The sequence below is a fragment of the Bemisia tabaci genome, chromosome 1 (assembly GCF_918797505.1).
Source record: "Bemisia tabaci chromosome 1, PGI_BMITA_v3".
NCBI classification, from domain to species: domain Eukaryota; kingdom Metazoa; phylum Arthropoda; class Insecta; order Hemiptera; family Aleyrodidae; genus Bemisia; species Bemisia tabaci.
Window position 1 is genome coordinate 28,245,678 of NC_092793.1, and position 23,395 is coordinate 28,269,072.

General features: G+C 40.2%; 1 protein-coding gene across 4 annotated transcripts; it reads left to right on the forward strand.

The window, feature by feature from the left end:
* Positions 1-695: 695 nt before the first annotated feature.
* Positions 696-23,019, forward strand: LOC109041306 (uncharacterized). 4 transcript variants are annotated; one of them, XR_011899686.1, is made up of 7 exons: positions 697-1,203; positions 6,479-6,620; positions 11,978-12,065; positions 13,135-13,282; positions 17,069-17,351; positions 18,413-20,911; positions 21,006-23,019. XR_011899686.1 is itself a non-coding variant. In XM_019057616.2 (6 exons), the coding sequence occupies exons 3-6, from the start codon at positions 11,991-11,993 to the stop codon at positions 19,914-19,916; spliced, it is 2,010 nt and encodes a 669-aa protein (XP_018913161.2). In that variant the 5' UTR covers positions 697-1,203; positions 6,479-6,620; positions 11,978-11,990; the 3' UTR covers positions 19,917-20,961. The 4 variants fall into 4 exon arrangements, 3 of the variants coding, with proteins under 3 accessions (XP_018913162.2, XP_018913161.2, XP_072155397.1); XM_019057616.2 differs by lacking the exon at positions 21,006-23,019 and having other exon boundaries at positions 18,413-20,961; XM_019057617.2 differs by lacking the exons at positions 13,135-13,282; positions 21,006-23,019 and having other exon boundaries at positions 696-1,203; positions 18,413-20,963.
* The last annotated feature ends 376 nt before the right edge of the window (positions 23,020-23,395 follow it).

Here is a 23,395-nt window from a genome sequence, read left to right on the forward strand (position 1 = left end):
AAGTATTTCCTATTTTTTTTCGTTTCAATTTTTCTTTACGGCCCCTGTGTCCGTTTACAATTAGTATTATTTTATTGTGATGACTCTCCCGAGCAAACATTTGATGCTTAACGAGGGCGGTACCGCCGTACTTCTTTAATTGTTTCACCACTACTACTCGCTAATTAATGCGTTCCTCCCTCCCTCTTAAGGAAGGAGGATTCGGGATGACCTTATGTAACTTTTTAAGGGGCCAAAGGGTCTCTAAAAAGGAGGGGGGGGCTAGAAAACTGCCTTCCGTAATTTCTCGACGACCCCTAGGATTAATGATCATAGTATGAATTAAAGGACTTTATGTTTGAATACAATGCAATACACGCACTTGGTCGAATCACTTGTATCGAATTGGAACCAAATAAACAGGTTACCTCCTTAACCTCAATACTCCTACCTCATAACAATAAATATATACGTTTTAAAAATATACGATATCCATTATGGCGTATGTTTTGCAAAATCAAAAAAAAAAAAAAAAAAAAAAAAAAAAAAAAAAAAAAAAAATGGGGCGTGCTCAAAAACAAAGCCGATCGGTTTCTGGACGAGAACTTGATGGCGAATTCGCGCTCTAGTGAACTGTATCGATAAAACGCGGCGCTCTGGCCCGCCACGCCGCGGCCGCGCCGCGCCGGGCGCGCCACCCGCACGCGCGTCGCGGCGCATCGCGGCCGACGCGACGGCGACGGTTTCCCGCGGCAGTTGGTTCGGTGACGCGGCGCGAAGTTTCGCATGCCGCGATCAATGCGCTCGTGATTGTGCTGCGAATGCACATGGTCCCTCGGGCCGGATTGCAGGGCGTTTGTTCAGCTCACCTCCGCAGTGTTAACTCTCTGCTTTTGCCGCCAAAGATATGGCGGACGTTATTCGTATGTGCTACTGAACAGTGCTCTATTCATCCTCAAAAAAACCATCGAAAGAGAACCAAAAATCCCACTTTTTTGCATTTTTCAAGACTTTTAAGCTTTTTTCGAAATTAATTAGAGATCTCATCCGGAGCTTTGCTGTGTTGAATCATGTAGCACGGATAAAAAATATACATATTATTTATTTTTTACATTGTGACAGAGTGATTTGTTCATCAGTTCACCTTCAACGCCGTAATTTTGGAATTACTCGATGCGAACCAACAAGAAAAACCCATCCTCTAGACGAATACTCTTGTTACTGGTGAGTATTTCATGATACTAAAGCATGTTCTGTATTCTCATACAAAAACTCCGTTACTATGTGCCTGATGATTGATGAAGTATCCAAATTTAGGGACTTGCATGCTGCAGTTACGAATTAGTCCGTCTCGCAATAATCAGATATGGTAGGTAATCAGATCAGGTATGGTAGATAGGTAAAAATAATCAGGTATGTTAAATACTTCCGTTCCACAAAAACACTATAACAGGGTTTCACCTCCTGCAGAAACACATTGATTGACGGTAATCACTGCGAATGAGAATAACGTGATTTCTTTCCCTTTAATTTATCAGTGATTTGCCTATAGTAAATACTGCGACAGGGCCGGATTTAGGGGTCGGCCACATGGGCCCCGGCCCATGGCGGCAAATGTTGCCATTTTTTTAAATGTAGCTATAAAGAAAAATCGGATTCAGAAAAAATTACAAACAAGAAAAGATGACAAAATCTCTCTTTCCTGAGAGTATATCTCTAATTTTGTCGTCTCTCAGTGATACAAGGGACAGCACCTTTAATTAGTCGAGGTAAAACTAAGAGAGAAACCGAACACGGAATTTGGCTTGGAACGGCGCGGCGCAGAGAGCAATGATGACGAGAACTTAAGATGAAAAGGAGAAACCCTCGGCTCGGCGCCGCGGTCGGCATGTAACACATATTAGCGCCTACAAGACTGCAAGAATACTTCACGCATTGCGTCAAAGACAGTGCGGTTAGCAGCAGGCGGCGTGAAACGCATAGCGCCTATAGGACTGCATGAATACTTCACGCATTGCGCCAAACAAAGTGCGGTAAGCGCGGCGCGGCGGCGGAGTTAAAATTATTAAACCACATTTATGTTTGTTCTTTCATAATCTTTTCGTTCATTTCATATGAGCCTTGTCCACACAGAGATAGTTTTACTAAACTTAACTTTCGCGCCAAGTTCCGTGAACTTTTGCTAGAAGTGTTGTCAGGGCTTTCGCAAAAAATGTGTCCAACACAAGTAAACGCGTCTTATGCACCTATCCCCCTCCGGCACGTTCACTTGATGGTTTTTATTGAAAACGAATGAGAAGGGGGCGGCAAAATACAGGCGGCCCATGGGCGGCAAGTAAGTAATCCGGCCCTGTACTGCGAATGCATTTATTGATTGATGTATTCAAATTTTGCCACTATTATTTTTGTTTTATCCTAATGGGATGGTCGCATTATATTTGTTGCTTTTTTGTTTATATTTTTCATATTTTTTTATAGTACTGCAAAAATTCATTAAATACACCGATAGTGCGATATAAAAAGTGCGTTAAATGTGAAAGCTTCTTTGTAGAAGAACTTTGAAAATGAGTGACTACAACGCATTATCATTTTTATTATTTCTTACTTTCATTTTTCACAGTAGATTTGTCAATTATTTTACTGGTAAGGACCTCCACGTTCGTTTTTACGAAACTTTCGAGAGTCTTACTCTATTCAGCCGGGGTGATTGAAATCAAACGTGGAGTGGTAGCTTTATTGACTGAATGTTGTAGACCGCCGAACGCGATGAAAACGCTGAATTATTAATGGGCCATGCGGCAGATAGCACCAGGAGCTAGTAGGCTAGTAATTCGCACTTAAAACTCACGCTTTACGATTATTGCCACATACACACGTGTGCGGTCTGAGTATTAATCAAGAGTTTCTTTTTTTAGTGTCAACTTTCACCTTTAGTGCACTGTATTAGCCTGCTCATTGAGATATATAGTCAAAACTGAGGGTGATTAAAACGTGTACAAAAAGGGTAACATGGATTCTGTCGTGATGCGTGCAATCTAGAATGTGAACGGATGGTATTCGTCACTCAAAGCTACTGATTAACTCGTCAAAGTTCCCATCGATTGTGATAGTAAGAGCTGAAGATTGCGTGATTTACTCGACACATAACTCATGAACATACATTCGCCGTGATTCGCTACAATATTTTTCTATTGAAAGCTGCGATTGGTTGCAATTAAGAAGAAAAATAAAATTCAAAGAAGTTGCCTAAAATGATTTTTTGCACTTCCGTGCGCTCTAGTGCAGCGGCCAAAAAAAGTCTCTTAGAAAAATGGTCTGAGCTGTACAATTTCCCCAAGTGTAATTGGCCAAAACGTTGTTTCTTAGCATAATTATTTGGATTTAAGGTCAAATAAAGGAGTTGCGGTCGGAGAAACGGAGGAAGACATGTTTTACGACCAATGCCAAACTGTTGCGCGCTGTAGCGGCCTAAATTTAAGTTGTGACGCAAAATCATAGTTCTATTTAATTTATCGGATAGTTACTCTTTTATAACTTTGATTTAAAAAAGAAAAAAGAAATAATTATTAGTTCCAAAATTAGCTTCTAATGGCAGGAATAACCCGGCCAAATAGGATTTGTGGCAGTTTTCAGGCTTTTTCGGAAAATACACGAGTCATGTTTGGTGGTATTATCAAATTCGGACTAAGGAGCCAATAATACAGAGGAATCCATATTGACTTTCTCTGGTGTCTTTTTCATTGCATTCGAACCCCTCATGTCAGCCTTACTGGTGCTGGACTTATTGAGGGCTTTTTTTAGGTTAAAGGGCGAATGAAGCTTGGAATGCTGCTAAGCTTGTGCAATATTTACAGCGTTTGGGGCAGATGAAATTAATACACAGTCGACTCACTCTCTGAGAAGAGTGAGGAAAAACTTTTAGCAAATTTAAGGAAAAATTCATAGCAGAACCTGCCGGATAAGTATACTTACAACCAGAGAACTACGTTGCACAATCTTAGCAGCATTGGGAGTTTCATACCTACGTCATTTTACAGAAAAATGCCTTAATTTAAAGAGCATTGCTCAACGCTACCGCGTGAGTACCAAACTGAGACGATCAGCTTAGTTATAGGAGCCAATTCTATTTTAAAGTCAAAACAGTCAAATAGAAATTTTAAAAATTCCAATGATTTCCTGAAGCGTTCTTCAAGATGGAGATGACAAAAGCAAATTGCTTCTTATGAAAAATTACCCTTAAATCAGCGATTTAACGGAACTATGGATACTCGTGATATTTTATATTCATTTCTTCGATTTCTCATTATTTTGATTCATCTTTACGAAACTTGATAAAATGTCTCTCTAATGCTGTCAATAGACAAACTTAATCGCTTTTAATTAAAATTGGCAACGCTTCAATTCATAAAAAGCTCGCGTGAGGGATGAATTCAAGAGAGAGGGAAATTGCATTTTCACTATGGCAACACCTCAGAACTTACGTGAGCTATAATTCATGAAACGCAGGTGACCAGTGGACGCTTTTAACCTCAAGTTAATGTCGCCTCCTGTATTATTCATCAAGGCGCCGGCAGTCAAACTTTAAAGTAGTTTTCCTCGATAGCCCTGTAATTTTCCTCCCTGAAGCTTGCGCTTGACAAGCATTAGGGTTGAAGGAGGCAAAAAGAAAACGAGGGCAGCATACATGGGTAATGAGGGCATGGGTGACAACACTTTTTACGAGGAGAAACGGATGTGATTGGTCGGATCACAATCATGTGGTATATGTCAGTGGCGTGGCGTGCTTTGCGATTTATCGATTTATCTGCCTTTTGATCCTGTGGAAAAAGATCGATTAACAGACCTTAACAATCGATTCTTCGCCATAGCTTCAAATTGAGAAATATCGATAATCAATCATTCACACCTCGCAACTGCTATTGGTACCAAGGAAAACTGAAAGTAAGATAATATTCCTCCTGTTTTATTTTCCGGATTTTATTTATTAGCCTACTTGCATTTAACTATGCATACAGCGTTCAAAGCTCTATTTTTTGTGCAGTAGAAAATTAAGTTAAAAAAGGAATGCTCAATCTTATTTACAAGATTCACTATATGACTACAAGAAACTTAATAATTACAAGAATTAGATTCAAAACAGCCACACTGTATAGCTCAAGCACCTAAATTTCAAGCAATACTTTGTTCTCCACTATTTGTTCTTTTTTGCAAACCTCCTCCTAACATCGGACACATATACAATTTTTAAAAAAGCACTTTTAAAGTTCTGCGCCTTTGACTTTTAAAAAAATTAAAAAAATTTGGGAAAACACCCCTGAAACCTATTGAGCATACCTTTTGATAAATATATGTAAAGAAGTAAAGTATACTGGTCATTCATAGGTAAATTAAATTATACTCGACTGCCACCAGTTTTTAGTTGATATAAGAAATGTGTACCAGAATTTTCAAGAAGTTAATCGACCGGGGCATCTAACAGTTGAAAACCACATCTGTTCTTACCGATCGTAAAATGTTGGCCTTAACTTTTGAGCGATGAGCGGCTGATACAGGCGCTTTTGTCCATGAATGCGGCGTTCGGATCCCGCTCCAATCTCATTGTCAGTCACGCTTTCCCGTTCCGATGCTGGACGGGAATAAAAATGAACTCATCCTGAGACCTGAGGTCAAAGAATTTCTTGGATCCAGGAAAGATAATAAAGATTGTCACTCTAGCGCAGCAGTACTGCGCTGAGCTCTGGCAGGATAAAATACTTAGACTGATCCAAGGTCAGGGCTGCTGTGCTAATGTAAGAACGTCATATGCGTCATCAAGCGTTGCCAAATTTCCTTCTACAAATCACGAATTTTCAGGAACATTTGTGAATATTTCCTCTTTGATTTTACACAGGATTTTGCTCGTAATTTGATCCAAGAAGTCTAAAAATTTCAAAGAAAAATATTCATAACTTTCTTCAGAAATAAATATTTTTAAAGAAAAAATTTGGCAACATTATAATGCTTATGCGGCGTTTTTACGAGGTAGAGTAGAGTACAAGACTATTCAGAAACTATTGCGCGGAGGTACTGACTATAAAAAGTCAAATCAAGAAATCTACACAGAGTCATAGAGTAAGTGCTATGTCCACATTATTCTGCGGAAAAATCAAGGTAAACAGTTCTACAAAAAACGTCTATTACCTCCAGTAAAAAATTTGAAGTCTAATGTGTATCAGTGCAAAATTGAGACGAGAGAGAGTTCAGCTTACGCAGATGCATTGAAATACTAAGCTGGGGTCACGCCGAGAATGCGTGATTTTTAGTTCTCCCTCCCCCCCCCCCTTTCTTCTCGAGATCCATACATTAATGACAACCTCCGCGCCGTTAAAGTATACATGTAAGAGTTCTCAAATAAAATTCAGCCAAAATTGCTCCACCCACTGAAAATTTTGCCACCCCTATCCTTATGTAGAATCACACAGACAGATTTACCTGCATATGCGTTTCCTTTTGTTTTCAGGTTGAAGATCAAAGAAGTATACAAAGACGATAATGATGTGAGCTCTGGCCAGGGAACTTGACCGAAGTGTCCACTGGATTTTGACAAGTCTGAAGACCACCTCGCTGTTTTGAAATTGCGGTACTGCTACACTGAAATCGAAGTAAGTTAAGTTTTTTGGCTTAGAAAATAAGCTCTTAGGAACGCATGATCAAAAGTTTTGTTCCGTTTTTTCCAAAAACAAAATACTGTTCCCATAGCAAAAAGATTCACTCCCTGTGCAAACCGAAAGCTATCGACTTGATCCAATGCTTCAACCTGTAATGCATTATTCAAAAGGAATTGAAAAATATCGGTAAAGAGTAGTCGAGAAAAATAGAGATATGTCTTTTCCCTGTATTGGTGTTGGCGTGTTATAATTTTGTCATCTTCTTGCTCTGCGGATTGTTTGCTGAAATCTGTAGACAAAGCTGTAGACAAAAGAGATATGGAGGGATCCTGTCGGTGGAAGCGAGTGGTTGCAATAGACAAAGAAGATAGGTGCTAGAATATCTAACGGCAACCCACGAGAGACCCTTCACTTAGTCCATAATTTTCTCCCTCAGTCCATAAGAATCACCCATTTTAACCAAAAGGATCACTTTACATCCCTGCCTATGTCCTCTTTGTCTATAGCTTTGTCTATCTATCTCAGCAATCAGCCCAAAGTATTGTTTATACTTTTTTGATAATCGATTGTCCTCAGTGACTCGCTAAACATCACCGCCCTATAATAGCCTTGACATAATTTGAATGCCGCTTGGGATCCATCAAAACGCTCCTCGTGTAACTTAAAATTACCCCTTCAATCCACGAAATAATAATAAAAAATGAACAAATTATATACGTTGCGGCATTTGGATGATGGACGTTTGTAAATGGATGGACAGCTAAACTCACTCAGCTTCGGTTCATATTTGAAAAAAATGCAAAAATCCCACGACGACAAGTAATCGAACTGACCCGATCTGTTTGTTGAATCACACATCCTGGCGTGCTGGACAGGAAACCCCCGCATACCCTGATGATAAGTTGCCATCTATGATTGGCAGCACCCGCTATGATAATCCCGTTTGTGATAAGTTATTTCTGTCGCATGTGCACACAGTCATCGCTTGAACCGGGGTCCCTTTCGCGAGGGAGAAGGAGTTTCCGCGTTCCGAAGGACCTTTTGTTTTGTCATGTGACGAGGAGGAGGATCGGTAAAAGATCCGCCCCCCCCCCCCCCCCGGTGACACAGGATGTTTTCGAATAAAATACGGCGCATCGCTCAGCAACCACTGGACAATTAATATTTACCAGAGAGTTATTCTTACTCTGTCAGTCATTACATATCTTCCATTTGTTGTTTTATTTTCTACGATAGGAAATTTTGCAACATTCAGCGTTTAATTTTTGTGAATTCCTGCCGTAGTTCTATAATAACCTCAATATTTTATAATGAATTCTAATGTACCTATATATTCGACATAATAAAATCATGACTATGTTATCGTGCGAGCATTTGATAACAGTATCTCAGCTGCAATGAGATGAGGCACTGATGCGCTGTCACCGGTTTTGACCCTCTTCACTTAAAACGCTCATAATATCATTAAAAAATCACACCATAACTTAAAAATTTAACTACGTGTTCTTAAAATCTTTAGAAAGGTCTGTAGAAAAGGCTAGTAGATCTTGCCTTGCTGTCTTTCGAATATTTTTACGCATAAGATCTATGCGCCTAAAATATGAGTAAAGACCGAATCTCTCAGGTCACAATACAGAGTGGATCTATTTCCATCCGTGTGTTGCCGCCTCGAAATATTGAAGAGTGATCTCCTGTGAAGATTTAAAGTTCAATCCAGATTCGAGTGCTTTAGTAGCCATCAGAAATAAGTTTAAGCAGTATACGCTCTTTTTGGGCGATAGTGTGAGCTTCTTGAGGCATTGTATTTGAAGTGTTTAATCATATTATCAGATTATCGGCAGACGTATTCAAACAAAAGCAACCCAGACCTGGATTTGAAAGAACAAATAATATCAAGTGTTCAGTTGTAAAACATAGGGTGACGGAAGCAAGTCTAAAGGCATGCATACTTCACATCAAGATTAAAAATAACTGATGCGCAAGACAGAAATGAAGTTGCCTAATATAATATATTGATGACGAAATAATTGAAGCTGTCTCAGGATTTCCTTTCATGATTTGTTTTCTAGACCGCATTTAAACTTTTCAACCCACCGCCGCTTTGCGTATGAGATACCGACGGTGGAAAATGCATTTGCGATGGAGCATTATTCAAGGAAAGCATATATTTTCCATGCGTTTAATTCATTTTTCACATGAAATTAACGAACTTCTTCGCAGAGGTGGACTAACCTCACAAGGTGGCACGGAAATTTACTATCCAACCAGCCTCCATGCAAGAGGAAGCTCTCCCCCCCCCCCCCCTAAATAAAATGGATTCAAACGTTACCACTTTTTAGATCTAGGGGAGACTTCAAAATTTTAGCTCTCAATTTCGACTTGGAGAAAAGTCATGGGGATGATGACCAAAATTTGGATAGCCCTATAGATAGAGACTATAATAATTTCCACTTCGTATAGAATTGTCGGGAGAGTCCTAAACTGCCGCCGACTTGTTGCCGTGAACATTAATTTCGAGTACAAAATAATAATAATAATAATACAGAAGGATACATTTTCACTAGTGAATGTTAAAAGAAAAATCTTCCGGATCTCCAGACACAAGAAATCATTGGGAACATTTTTAGGGTATGGATTTTACACATACGTATACTGTGTGACTGTCCTTGTTGATGCATATCCTTGCCTTCAAGAGATTTGATTTCCAGCATAGTCTTAAATAGGCGAGAAGAAGCAGTATTTAGTTGTTGTTGTTTTTTTCGACCGCGATTTTACGTGAGAATTCGCATCGATTTGATACTGATTTAGTTTTGGTGTTACGTCGCAAAAGGAATAATAACACGATTTGTCACGGCGGGCGCTTCGAAGCAACACCTCAGTTCCTTCATGCTTCCTCCGGCAGGCTCAATCGAAGGATCAACAGAGTTTCCAAATTAGAAGCAAAACCATTAGTTCGCTCTTACTCATAATTACAAAAAAATAGACCCAAAAATAAAAATTTATGTATCGTATTGTACCTATTCTTACAATTTCTAAAGTACCAAAAAGAGCAGTTAGTCTGAACATTAAAATTAGAGATTTAGAGAGGTAATCGACGAGAAATTCATAACTAAAATTTAAAAATGTCATTTCGTTTTTTTTTTTTTTTTTTTTTTTTTTTTTTTATCTCTAAAAAAATTCAAATCAATGAATTTCGTGAGAAAGCCAACATGAGCCAAAGCATGAAAAAAGATGAAAAATCAACTTTAAGACACATGCACCGGATCCACTAGAACTGTGTCACAATCGGCCTCAAGTCCCCTCTCCTCTGGATGTTTTCGCACAATTAACTGTTATAACGAGTTGAGCAAATAACAAACCGGCAGTTAATGGATCACTAGGCAAGAATTAGACATTACGTACCAAAATTGCACCTGAAGCACGAAGGACATATTGAAAATTTCTAAAATCAACTCGCAAAATAAGGAGAATTACAGTGTCAGTTGTCCGTTCATTCGAACGTCCCGGTCCTCAGCAAACCAGTTTTTTTTTTTTTAAAGTCAAATTTAAGGTAACCTATAACAAACGCGAGCGCTCGCACGGTTGTAAATGAGTCGTCCAGTAGGCTGATTAATGATTATGGACATTGATCGACAAAGCCATATACAAAGAAGACATATGGAACATGGAGAGATCCTATTGGTTAAAACGGGTATAATAGACTATGGAAGGAAATGATGAACTAACTATAGGGTTTCTCGTGGGTTGCCGTTAATTAGTCTGTTACGAAAATCCTTTGTCCATTATTGCTACCACCGGCCTCCACCAATAGGAACGATTTGTTTTCTTATAGCTTTGTCTATCGATTTTATAAGCAGTCAGCTGATCGGTTATAATTACATGCATTTCATTGGGCATTGCAATACGATTTCATTCTATTTTTCCTCGAATTTTTATCTCTGGAGACACTGCAGCGAAAGATAGTTCACATAAAATGAACAGCTCTCCCGTCATGCTTGTGTGAATTCTGCAATGCTACGCTGTTTGATTTTTGAGGTTGACGGGAGCGACGCGCCGACGCATGCGCACACGGAGGACGCCTAAGCGGTTTCACGCTAATTAACATTTTGCACCGATTACTGCATGCGTACACCTCAGATTGGGCTCAGCGACGTCAAATCACGTTAAAAGACGGCGAATCATCACCATTTGTTCTCAGCAGGAATATTGGACGCATTTTTAGTCCGTGTTTCCATCGATTTCGTGCCAGTCATCGTTGCTACGCCGCGCACCGCCTGCACGGATAAAAAAAGAAGTTTATAGTTACTAAAAATCTAGTCACCCCTTCTAGACAGGTTGCTCATTTACGATCCTCAAAAGGCCTTTTCGCTAAGATAAAACTAAATTTGGTTCCATTAAAAAGGTTTTCTTTTTTTTTTAAAAAAAAAAAGATTTTATTGAATTTGTTTTCTCATTCCAAGACAAGGTTGACTTGTCAGAAATCACCGCAGTTCTCTTAATGTTAGTCAACACGATTTTCTTGAAAAAAGAGGAGCATAGTCCAGGATATTGCTGTCACTTTGGTGCTCGGCTTCAAAATGAACACATTTTTGACAATCGACAGAAAATTTCTGCCTGACCTACAGAGAGCAGAATCCGCTGTCGGGCTAACCAAAGCTGGGGCGTTCTGCTGAGCACTAAAGGTGGCAAAAATTCTGGAAAAATGTCTTATTTCAAAATGAGGCAGATTATGTTTTTGCAATGCAATAATACTTCCTCATCCCAAAATACGTCGTCTAAAAGAAGGGTAAAGGGACTATCCGCCGAGAAGACTCAAAATTCCCGGTTTCATCAGCTGATCGCCGGAACCACTCGCTCTGATTGTGCGCCAAAGTCACAGAGTCGTGTGAATATTTACAGAGAGTATTCAGCATTTCCGGTTACATCAGCCAATCAATGAAAGCGCTCTATGATGCATGAATATTCACTCGCAAACTTTCGTCCGCAATCAGAGAGTGCTTTCGGCGATCAGTTAACGTAACCGGAAATGCTGAATATTTCCCGTGAATTTTCACTTTACGCTTTACATGGACTTTCGTGCGCAATGAGCGAGTGTTTTCCGTTTTCAGCTGAAACAACCGGAAACGTCATTGGGAGCCAGTAGCGAAGTAGGCTTTAGGACCTAACTTAACGGTCGATTTTTTCCTCAGTGCACATACACCAATACTCTTTTCAGTTTCTACATTTTATGCCTTACAAGTAGCTTCTCGCGCCCTATCAAATTTTGTGTTTATGTGTACGTCTGTGCGTATTACGATGCCGCACTACACCTGAACGAATATTAATCGTCCCTTTTAATGTTTGTTTGCCAGATGTGCACAGAACATGGTCGTGCCCTCAAAACAACCACTCCTTGGAGAGTTCCGAGCCGTTGCTGTATGGATAAGGCAAGATGCAAAGGTAAATCTTAACACAGTAGACATTACCATCGGGTGTCGATTATGAAAAAAGTTTGAATCACACTCGGCCTAACTTAGTTCAAAATAGTACTTACCGTTGGTTTAGTTTTTACGGGTATTGGCCATTTTTATCAGGCAGGGGAATGGAAATCGGGTGAGACATTGCAGATTTGCCTTTTATACATATCAAATCCAGTCAAAAATAACAATATTCTGTTCCCATATTGAAAATAAAATCAACTCAGATTTGACGATAGTTCGATTCATTTGACCCAAATTCACTCAAACTAAATCGACTCTGTTTGACTCTGATTGGCTCTGCCCTTTAAAGAACCGTCAATTGATTTGCCTGATTCTAAATATGAGTCAAGCGACTCGTTTAATCCTAAATATGGGAACAGCGAGTTATTAAATTCACCGTATAGGCCAATAGTCAGATTTGACACTTCTTCAAATGCTTGCATTGATATTCAGTATTCTCTCCTAGATTAAAAATTTGAATATTTCGCTAATTGGTATCACGCTAGTGCTCCAATACGCCGGTAAAAATCTTCTGTAAGGCTAAAAATTACACTTTAAGACCGCTGCAGGAATGATTTTTGGCACATATCCTAAAACTTAGCGGATATATACGTATACGAAGCACACAACATACTTGCCTTAATATCCTTTTACTCAAAGGAGAGGTGAATCTAACGCTGTGTCAGTTCGCCTTCAATTTGTTGTTTTGGCAATACGAGCTCTCACGTAGTCGACTAGTGGTATCACCGTGAATTTGACGCTTACTTAGAACACATACATATACAGACGCAAAAAGGCTCGTGTATTTTTCTAATTTAAGTCTATGGGAGCTCGGTTTCAGAAAAACGGCTCATTTAACGATGATCTAAATGTGACGTATACATAACTAAATCATTACGTAATGGGCTATATTCAACTATGAAAATGAAAATAGGAAGACTATTGTTTTGCTATTTAGGAGGAATATACATTCATATATTTAATTTGAGCAATCACTATCATATTGATGAAATTACACTAAAGTATTACAATCGTTTCTTAATTATCAGGTGAAGATGACGACGAGTGGAGCTTTGTCGAGACCAAACGCCAAAGTGGTACCGTTGATACTGTTGGCCATGCTCTTCATCATTTTCTACTACTTCAACGAGGATCTCATGCCACTATCAGAACTACAAATCAAGTTCCGCGCAAATGGTAAAGCACTTTGTAACTGCCAAAATTTAAGCCAAATTTTTAAAGCCATCACAGTCTCAGGCCTTATTCGTAAAAGCATCTAATTTTCCTCTTGAGTTTTTACTTTCGTTACTCAAGAATATCGCTGATACTCTCCCCTCTTAATTTCTCATAAAGTTCCTTCAACATTAATAGCCCGAATATTGATCCGCTATTTTTAATGCACCTCGCTTAAGTGATTTAATGCTCACCATAAAACCTTCCTTTTCCTATTCTAAAGATTTAATGGAGTAATAAAAAAAAGTTCGAAGAATTATTATGATTACGGCATCTTCAAAGAATGACCGTGGCTCATTGCGGTGACCTAAGTGCACCTCGATGACAGAGAGACAATCACGGAATCGACTCCATCAAACCTTAATTGAATAAGTTGTTTCAGATAGAGAACATGTCTATTTTTGTATGAGCTCTAAGGTGCATAGAGTTACATGCATACCAAGGCTCATCTGAAAATGGAAATTTTTCGCGTTTCCAAACAACTTATTCAACCGCACTGTTTCGACTTGCAGAATGACGCAAGATGGCACAGCGCACAGTTGGACCAAAACTCGCGTTCTCCTTCTATGCCATAAAGATTAGACCGTGGAGAAGAAGCAAGAGGCGGTCATGGTCTGACCTATTGACCTATGACCTGGGATATTTTCCCACTGACGCCTTGTAAGTAATGAAACTTGCGACCCGTCGAAAACTGAGCACACAGAAAAACATTAAAAAATCATGAAACAATTTTTAAGCTGTTTTTCCTTAGTTTGGCTCTTGAGCCGTTGTTGTTGTTATAAGGTTTATATGGGCTGCGTTCAACATAAAATGACTGAATCACATGCTGCGAGAAAATGAATTTGGATTAGAGCTCAACCAATTGCAAATTTTCTCCTATCCAAAAAAATCTCATCCCGTCAAAAATTCTAAATAAAAAAATCTGGGTGCTGCACATAGCTGTATGACCATTTTTGATAGGCGTTATCTAATTTATTTCGAGTTCCAGCCCAGTTAAAAATGTCCGTGTTTGTGGTCACTTTGGGTTACTTTTTATCAGGAAAGATCAATCAAAAGGACTTGGTTGATCGAGAAAATTTTTTTGTTCAATCCATCGAAAGACCTTCATAGATGAGGAACAAGTCCCGCTGAGGTAATATACTCTGTTTCTTTCCTAGTCACCCAGAGGTTGCGACTTGCTAGCGCACTGGACTGTCACCAATGCGATCGGGGATCGATCCTGGCAGCTCGCGCCTAATTTCAAACGAGGTTGCAAATTTTCACCCAAAGTTTTGGTCATTGCGTCTCAATCATTTGGTCAATATACCCCAAAGAAAGATTGAACGAAACATTTTTACCGGACGTTTAGGATATTTTATGTTCTACTTTCTTAAATAACACAAAATGTCGGTTACTTTTTCTTACTGTGCGATTCCTTTGCGCTGAGTGCAGCGCGTGATGACCTCTGACGAGTGTCGTGGTGTCGCGCCTTGTAACGTCATCACGCGCGTGTGTTGCACGAATGGAGTGTATATGTGTTGTATGTGTGAGTGCATTTGATGAATGAGAGTGTGGTTAATCCGCTAATCACCGTGCACCCGCCCGCCCGCTCGACACTAACTCGCCTCTTACGTTATTCCACAAGGGACTCAATCCAACAGTCGCATCGACACCGCTTGTCGCCGAACGTCCGGTAGACCACTCAAAGTGGAAAATTGGATTTTACCAAGAAAAAACGCCGTATGAACATTCAAGAGTTGCCAAATTTCTCCAGATAAAACATATATATTTGAGGATTGAAAAAAAAACAACAACACTATGAAGTGGCCCGAACATGTAACAAGTATGTAACTGTATGTAACATTAGAGTTCAAAAAATTTAATTTTGACTCTACTTATAATTTTTGGAACTTCTTGGCTTTGTTTTCCCCGCGAAATGGTGTGGACCATTTCTTTACCTTATATTTGAGGAAAGTTATTCATGTTTCTTCTTGAAATTTGCAGATATTTTAGATCGACTTGCGAACAAAATTATCTGAAAAATTTTGAAGAAAAATGTTCGCAATGTTCCAAGAAAATTCAGTTTTCATTGAAGTCAATCTGGCAAAGTCTACAGGCTCATACGACGTTTTTCCTTACCACGGCAGAATTAGTGATTGTTCATTTGAACTTGTCGCTCGACTTAAAAAACGGATGAAGGAAGGGTACATGGAAGAAACGGAAGACGTACCACCGAGGTGGATGACGCCATACGCCCTATTAATTGGAGGAAGATTCATCCGTCAATATTGGACGTGGAAACTTGTGTTTCGACGATTCGTATTATTCGTTTTTGTTTTTTATCCACAGACTTAAACATCAAAACAGGGCCGGATTGAGGGGGTGGCCACATGGGCCGCGGCCCATGACGGCAAATCTAGGCGGCGGCAAATTTTGCAATTTTTTTAAATGTAAATATAAAAAAAAAATCGGATTTAGAAAAAAAAAATTACAAACGAAAAAAGGCCACAAAATCTCTCATTTCCTGAGAGTATAGTAATTTCTAATTTTGTCGTCTTTCAGTGATACAAGAGACAGCACCTTTAATTAGTCGAGATAAGAGAGAAACCAAACACACAATTTGGCCTGGAATTTCGGCTTTGGGAGAAATGATGACGAGGACTTGAGATGAAAAGGAGGCGCGGCAATCTGCATGTAACACATATTAGCGCCTCCAAGACTGCACGAATACTTCTCGCATTGCATCAAATACAGTGCGGTTATTGTGGTCAGCGTGAAACGGATAGCGCCTATAAGAATGCATGAATACTTCACGCATTGCGCCAAACACAGTGCGGTCAGCGTGAAACGCATAGCGCCTACAAGACTGCGTGAATACTTCACGCATTGCGCCAAACACGGTGCTGTCTGCGTGGCGCGGCGGCGGAAGTTAAAATCATTAAACCAAATTTTGTGTTTGTTCTTTCATAATTTTTTCGTTCATCTCTTATAAATGGAAACTCTTGTCCACACAGAGATAGGTTTACGGGACTTAACTTTCGCGCAAAGTTCCGTGAATTTTTGCTAGTAGTGTTGACAGGGCTTTAGCAAAAAAATGTGTCCAACACGAGTAAACGCGTCTTATGCACCCCTTCCTCGCTGGCACGTTCACTTGATGGTTTTTATTGATGTAGGCGGCAAAACACATGCGGCCCATGGACGGCAAGCAGGAAAATTCGGCCCTGTATCAAAACACGATTCTGCGACTTGCACAACTGGCCAGTTTCCCCCATCATTTTACAAACAAAAAAGTTCAATGGTTCTTGTTGATTTGATATAAAATTTCGAAGGTCTCCATATTAAAAATGGCGTATACTAGTTCTACTGTAGCTCTACTATAGTTCAACTATAATATTAGGATAGTTCTACTATAATTCTTATATAAGAGAAACTATATAGTTTTATTAACGACGTCTATGGTTTATTTGGAAATATTTCTATCAAACGGAACTAAGCGCCATCGGGGGAGGTAGGGAGAGGGGAGCTTGATTGGCTGGTGTTGCGGAACGCGATGCTCGTTGTACGTCCTATACTTGCAATGCTTTTCCATGGCGCTTAGTTCCGTTTGACAGAACGCGCTATCCGGATTCTAAAATCCTCAAAAGGAACTTAAATTGACGCTCAGTTCCGTTTTACAGATATCCAAGGTTTGAACTACGGTTGGAGATTGAATGTTTCTTCAGAAAAAAATGAATTTTTGCCTGTTTTTTACAACAAATATCTTTGTTTCAGCATTCAGAGGAAAAGCGCCCGGTGCCGGTGGGAGCTGTCGGATCCCAAGTGTGGACCCATTTCACCCATCCATTATGAAATACATGAAACCACAAACTCCCATCAGATGCGATAACAAACCACTCACAAAAGCAGCTTATGACCCGAAAACGGACCTGTATACCCTTGAAATCATAGAAAATGCGCTGAAAACCTACAAACTCAGCAAAAACCAAAGAAAATCACTTTCTTGCTGCTACTATCCTTTGACACCAACCAACAAAAACGATGGAAACTATAAAAAGTAAGTTACAAAAATCATAGGGGAAGAGGAAGTTTGTGAATATTGTTCAAAAAATGCATCGAAGTACACCACAGTGCGCTTGTACGTTCACTAAATAGTGCGTCGATAAAGTTGACACGAATACCTATGTATGATTGCGAAAAAAATATTTTATTTAATTTGAGTTTAGCGTATTTCATTAAAGCTATCAATCAATTCAAATTATTTAATAATATAGATTTGATAACAAAGGCTAAAGTGCAGAAAATTAATGAAAACAAGAGGAGAAATGTCTAATTAAGGTTATTAGAAAAAATCCACCCCCTCCCGAAAAACGATCATGTCAACACCATGTTGATACCATCATGGCATCAACATCCCGCCTGGGGCCGTAGACTTAATGACTGCGAGTCATAGCCCAATGGGCAAAAAAGTACTGTTTTGAGTTTTAAGCATTGTGTTGATTCAACTATATAGGGTTAGATTCAAATTTTTCAACACAAATTGTTGAGGCAAGTCCCAGGTAATTAGACGAACTCCTTTTTTCGGTGTTGTTATTTTAAAAAGAGGCCGGATGGATGTATAGTTTCATAATATTTCTTGTGACCATTCCTCGCAGTTACATTAGTATCCTCCGAACCTCGACTATAAAACCAACTGATGAAGCAATCATGTGCTGAAGACATGAAAAATGGACCGTGTTTAACAGAAAGGAGCCAAGCCACATCAGCTGTGGCAAAATTTAATCGGGCGATTTAATTTTTTATGAGAGAACATGTTAGTGCGGATTTTTTAAACATTTTAAGGAATTTGTTTCGTACGATGTAGAAATTTCACTGAAAGCACAAAAATCCACACGACTGTTTTCATGTATAAAATTAAATCGCCCGATTATATTTGGCAATAGCTGATGTGGCTTGGTTCCTTTCTATTCAATGCGGTCTAAATGATGGGAAATTGTGAAAAACTGCAGTTATACTATATGTTTAAGATCAGAATTAGGTAAGGTAGATTCCTTGTAACAAATCTGTCATCATTTCGGACCATTTTGCACTCAAGGCAAACTGATGTTTTTATTCCAGGATGAAGAAAACCTGCACGAAATTTCAAAGCAACACCACGCTGAGCTACCAGCCAGAAATGGTGCAGATAGACTGCACGGTGGAGAGTCGCAAGAAGCGCAAGAGCATCTACCAAGACGTCCATTCAACGGCCACCAAACGCCAAAAACTCTCGCACAAAGCCACCCCCCGGAACCAGTCGCAAGACGCCTTCAACGTCCTCGTGGTGGGCATCGATTCCGTGTCATACGCCAACTTCCAGCGTCAAATGCCGGCCACCCTTCAGCTCCTCCGCAACACCAGCTGGATCGAATACAAGGGCTACAACAAAGTCGGAGACAACACACTCCCTAATCTCATGCCAATCCTCACAGGCCACAGCCTGCCGCAGATCGAGAAAACCTGCTGGCACGGTCGGAGTGACTACTTCGACTCATGCCCTTTCATCTGGAAGAACTTCAGCGCCCACAACTACGCTACTATGTACGCCGAAGACGAGTACAAGATCAGCTCGTTTAACTTCGTCAAAAAAGGCTTCAAGAAGCCACCCGTGGACTATTACGCGCGCGCCTACATGCACAGCGCGACGGCCGCACTCAAGGCCAAGATGATCAACGGCTTGCACTACTGTCTCGGCCCGACCACCTCTGTTGACCGAGTCCTCGGCTATTCACTCGACTTCCTTCGTCAGATGAACGATACCCGATTCTTCGGGCTCGTCTGGGTCAACTCTATGACGCACAATAGCCTGCAGACGGCCCACGCGATGGACGCAATCATGGTCGACTATTTCTTCGCCCTCTCCGAACTGGGCGTTCTAGATAACACTTTCGTCGTCTTCCTCAGCGATCACGGGATTAGATTCGGTCAATTCCGCCAGACTTTCTTCGGCTGGTTCGAAGAGCGGCTTCCGTTCCTCTTCTTCCACGTCCCCGCGAGGTTCCGCGAGCTATACCCGGAGCAAGTCCAGAACCTGGAGGAGAACGCGGACATGCTCACGTCGCCGTACGAGGTCCACGTCACGCTGCACAAGGTCCTCGACCCGACCGCCGACGTCACTCCTGTAGGGTGCCCCAAGTGCAGGGGGCTCTTCGATCCGGTCGACGGGAATCGCTCTTGCGACGATGCGGGGATACCCTTCGACTGGTGCGTCTGCGGCGAGTTCATTCCGCAGTCGACCAACGGCCCCGAGGCCGTGAGCGTCGGGAGGGAGCTGGTGAACGAGATAAACAGGCTCACCTACAACAAATCCGCGTCCGCCGACCGAGTGTGCGCCAAGTTCAAGATGACCGAGGTGACGTCGGCAAGAAGGATCACTAATTCGGCGAACAAGTCGGACGTGGCGCTGCAGATCATCGTGAAGACGACCCCGGGACGAGCCGTCTTCGAGGCAACTGTAGGTTACTCGCCGGAGATAAAGGTCCTGGGGTCCATCAGTCGTTTGGACTCCTACGGCAGTGAGGGTGACTGCGTTGATACAGCTTGGATGAGAAAGTATTGCTACTGTGTGCCCAAAGGGTCGTGAGGGTTACTGCGCCCCGCCGACTGGCACTATATCCCTACTCGCATGTAATTCGGCTACATCCATAATGAATTTTTCTGTGATATAATGAATGACATTTTTTACCGATTTTTATTGTAAGCGGCAATGGGTCAGTTGCACTGGTCACATGCGCTTTAATGGTCCAAACTTGCAAATTAGCAAAAAGTAATTAGATCCTTCGAACGACTAGTTTTATGGCCGATATTGACGGAGACATGTTGCCCATGGAAAAAGAAGGGGTATGACGTCATCCATCGAATTGGTACATACCATGGTTTTTTCCAACTTAAATTAATCGATCAACCCATTGCACCGATTATTCGACTTAAAACCGCCTGGGAAAATCAAGGTGGAAAAAACCATGGTATGCAATACTACGGAGGTTGACGTCTTACGTTATGATTATAGGAAGACATGATAGCTCCGTCGATATTAAACGAGGAAACTGATTGTGAGAGTTGGGACGGATCTTATTATGTTTATTACTGTTTCGATCATTTCGGATTGTTCTCAGTTGTCAATAAGTTTACTATTTCTCATCTACCTACCATTTAATCGAATCTACTCGCATTTTACCAAAAGGAACCAACGTTTCCCTGGTAAAAATTGGCAGTAGAATGTGTGTTCCAAAATACTATAGACCTAAAGCCGGCTGTAAGATTACAATAGCTTCCGTAGCCGGCTGTACAATTTCTTATACCCTTATAGCCGATGGAGATTAAGCAACAGCCAGACGATAAAGTTTATGCTAAACGTTACTAAATACGGATACTAGGACTTAGTTAGTTTTTGGACTACCGCTCTCTTTTTGTGCCGTAGTATCTTGATTTATTTTGCGAGAAAAGCTCCGTACTTTTGGAGGATACCTGTCATTCTTAATATGTTGGAGCGCTTTCAATTCCTTATGATACTGTGCAATACCTCTGGTGTGAAATAGTTGCTTCAGACGCCGTGGCACGCTGCGGCGCGGCGGGCGGGCAGAGAGTGCGAAACGCGCACTGGCGCCTACAAACCTAATGGGGATACTTCACGCATTGCGCAATGCGTGAAGTATCCCTGTTAGGTTTGTAGGCGCCAGTGCGTCGCCGCTCCGCTTTGTGTTAGGCTCTAATATTTAATCTCGGAGTCAGCGTTTTTCAACTCATGATTTTGAAATGTTTGCACACTCTGTATGGATTATTCTCATTTTAATTAATGGAAAAAAAAATATGTTTTAAAGGAAAATATAATGCGTGTTTTGTAAATATTAAGGTTGTTCCGTATCAAACTTAATGATTTCCAAAGCACACGAATTTCTACATAATTTCTCATAGCCTTTTATAGCCAATGGCGATAAAGTGTAAAGCCCGGCGATAGGAACTATAGCCCGACTGTATACTTTTTTATAGCTTCGTATAGCCCGGCTATATGATTTGCTCCGCTTTCTACAGTCAGCTATATGATTTTCAATAGCCTTCTTTAGTTGGCTTTAAGAACTCCTATGGTATTTTGAAACGCAGCTCCTATCGTCAATTTTTACCAGGGTTCTGTAAGCATCGATGAAATAGTAGTTTCATCCCTTACCATATCATGTTACCGTAGTTTTACTTAATCTAACGATTCTTATGATTTTTATGCAGAACCTCAGATTCAGATTATCCGCCTAATCAAAGAAGTCTAGAGAGCTCATTTTCAAATTAATACACTTTATTTTAGGACTAATTTTAAAATTAAAGGTTACCAAGTGCTTGTTAATTCCCAAATCTTCCACAATCTATTTACTAATACAGAGTATTGTCAGCAGTTAAAGCATGAAACATTTTACATTCATTGTTCAGTTCTAATGTTTGCACTCCATGCTGGTAGAGATAATCTTCTATCTCGGTTTTCTGATAAAGAAGATAAGTATTGTTATTTTATTAGCTATTTTATTTTATTTTTGAGATTTCCTTACAGAATAAGACGGAGGAAATTCAGAATTTATTGTCATCCTTAAGTCTGGCAAGCCCTCATCGGTTTTATCTTGTGGGCTAAATTCTTTATTGCCGGTTTTGGGGAAGTTATCTGAACAATTGCACATACACAGACTTGTAAAAATTGTAAATAAAAATTAGTTTATAATTAATGAGCGATGTGGCTGTAAGGTCAAACGCTGTGCAATAGAGCAGCTTCATAGAGTTGCCTCGTTTATTGAGACATGCCTGGAGAGGAGTCATTTTTGTAATATCGGATGTTTTTGGATTTCAACCGGGCTTTTGATAGAGTAAATCGCCAGCGTCTGGTGGAAAAACTAGCGCTGATGCAATCTGAAGCTTCTCTTGGCCGCCTACCTCTTAAAATTCAAAAATATTGCTTGGAGTGTGTTTCAAGTATGCATACTCTGAATTTAGGCCAATCAGAGCACTTGTGCTTCTAGGGTCTGTGCTATCACAGCCAATGTATAGCAATCACACAGCGGATATCCTCATGCCTAAAGGTAACGAAAATGTGGATATATCTACAGACGATACCTCAGTGTTTGCACGTGAACCCACCTTCGAGAAAACAGTTGATCTGTTGCAGGAAAATCTGGATGATATCCAACAATGGTGCTGATGGGCTTGAACAGAATGCTACAGAAGGCTCTGGGCACAAACACACACACTTAGGAATCATGTCCTTACTTCCAAAAATTTGATTAGACGAGAAATTCCAGAATCAAATAGAGCCCGCTGCTGGGCCCGTAATCGTGACCTCTAAATTAAAATACAGAGAGCAACAATTACTATAAAGCAGATTATATAAGATTTATTAAACTTATATTGGCTCACTGGTAGTTCTTATGGTCGCATTTTTTATTTCCTCTTGTCGTCTCTCGTTTCTTGCTTTTATTTTTTTTTTCATTTCTAACTCTTTTTCCTGCTTCCCTAACGAAGCCTGTATCAATTTTTCAACATTTTAAAATTTCTTTTTCTGTCACTCTTTCCCTCAAAAGTGTCTGTGAAAATATCTATGTATATATTGATTAAATTTAAGTGTAAAAAGACTGTATTTAATATGAACATGTAAGTATTGTATTATATCTTAAATTTGTAAAATACTCGATTAAAATACATAAAGAATAAAACGGTGTCTTTCTTTACAAATTATCCTTCATAAAATAGATTCGTCCTAAGGTAACTCATGCATCATCACAAGTTGAAACAGGGTACTCAAAACATTGGCGTTTTTGATCCCTGACCAAGAAAAAAAGCTGTATACCACACTCCTCTTGATAATTACAAGAAAAGAGAGTGTAGTATAACCCCCCAAAAACCGTCATAAACAATTTTCGGTGTTCAGATCAACGTGTCACAAGTATTTTAACTCTAAGCTATTCCTGGCGCGCGGCGCGTATAGCTCTTTCCTCGAAGGGCGCGATACTAGCTGCCGCGTCCCGGAAAACGTAGTTCGGAAAAATTATCCGCGTCCCAAAATTGCACTCTCCTAATTTTTCGTCAATG

Bases quoted from the DNA above. Each gene is read 5' to 3' on its own strand.
- LOC109041306 (XM_019057616.2), top strand. From the start codon at position 11,991: ATGGTCGTGCCCTCAAAACAACCACTCCTTGGAGAGTTCCGAGCCGTT. The intron at 12,066-13,134 runs GTAAATCTTAAC...CTTAATTATCAG, and splicing joins GGATAAGGCAAGATGCAAAG to GTGAAGATGACGACGAGTGG. The intron at 13,283-17,068 runs GTAAAGCACTTT...TCTTTGTTTCAG, and splicing joins AATCAAGTTCCGCGCAAATG to CATTCAGAGGAAAAGCGCCC.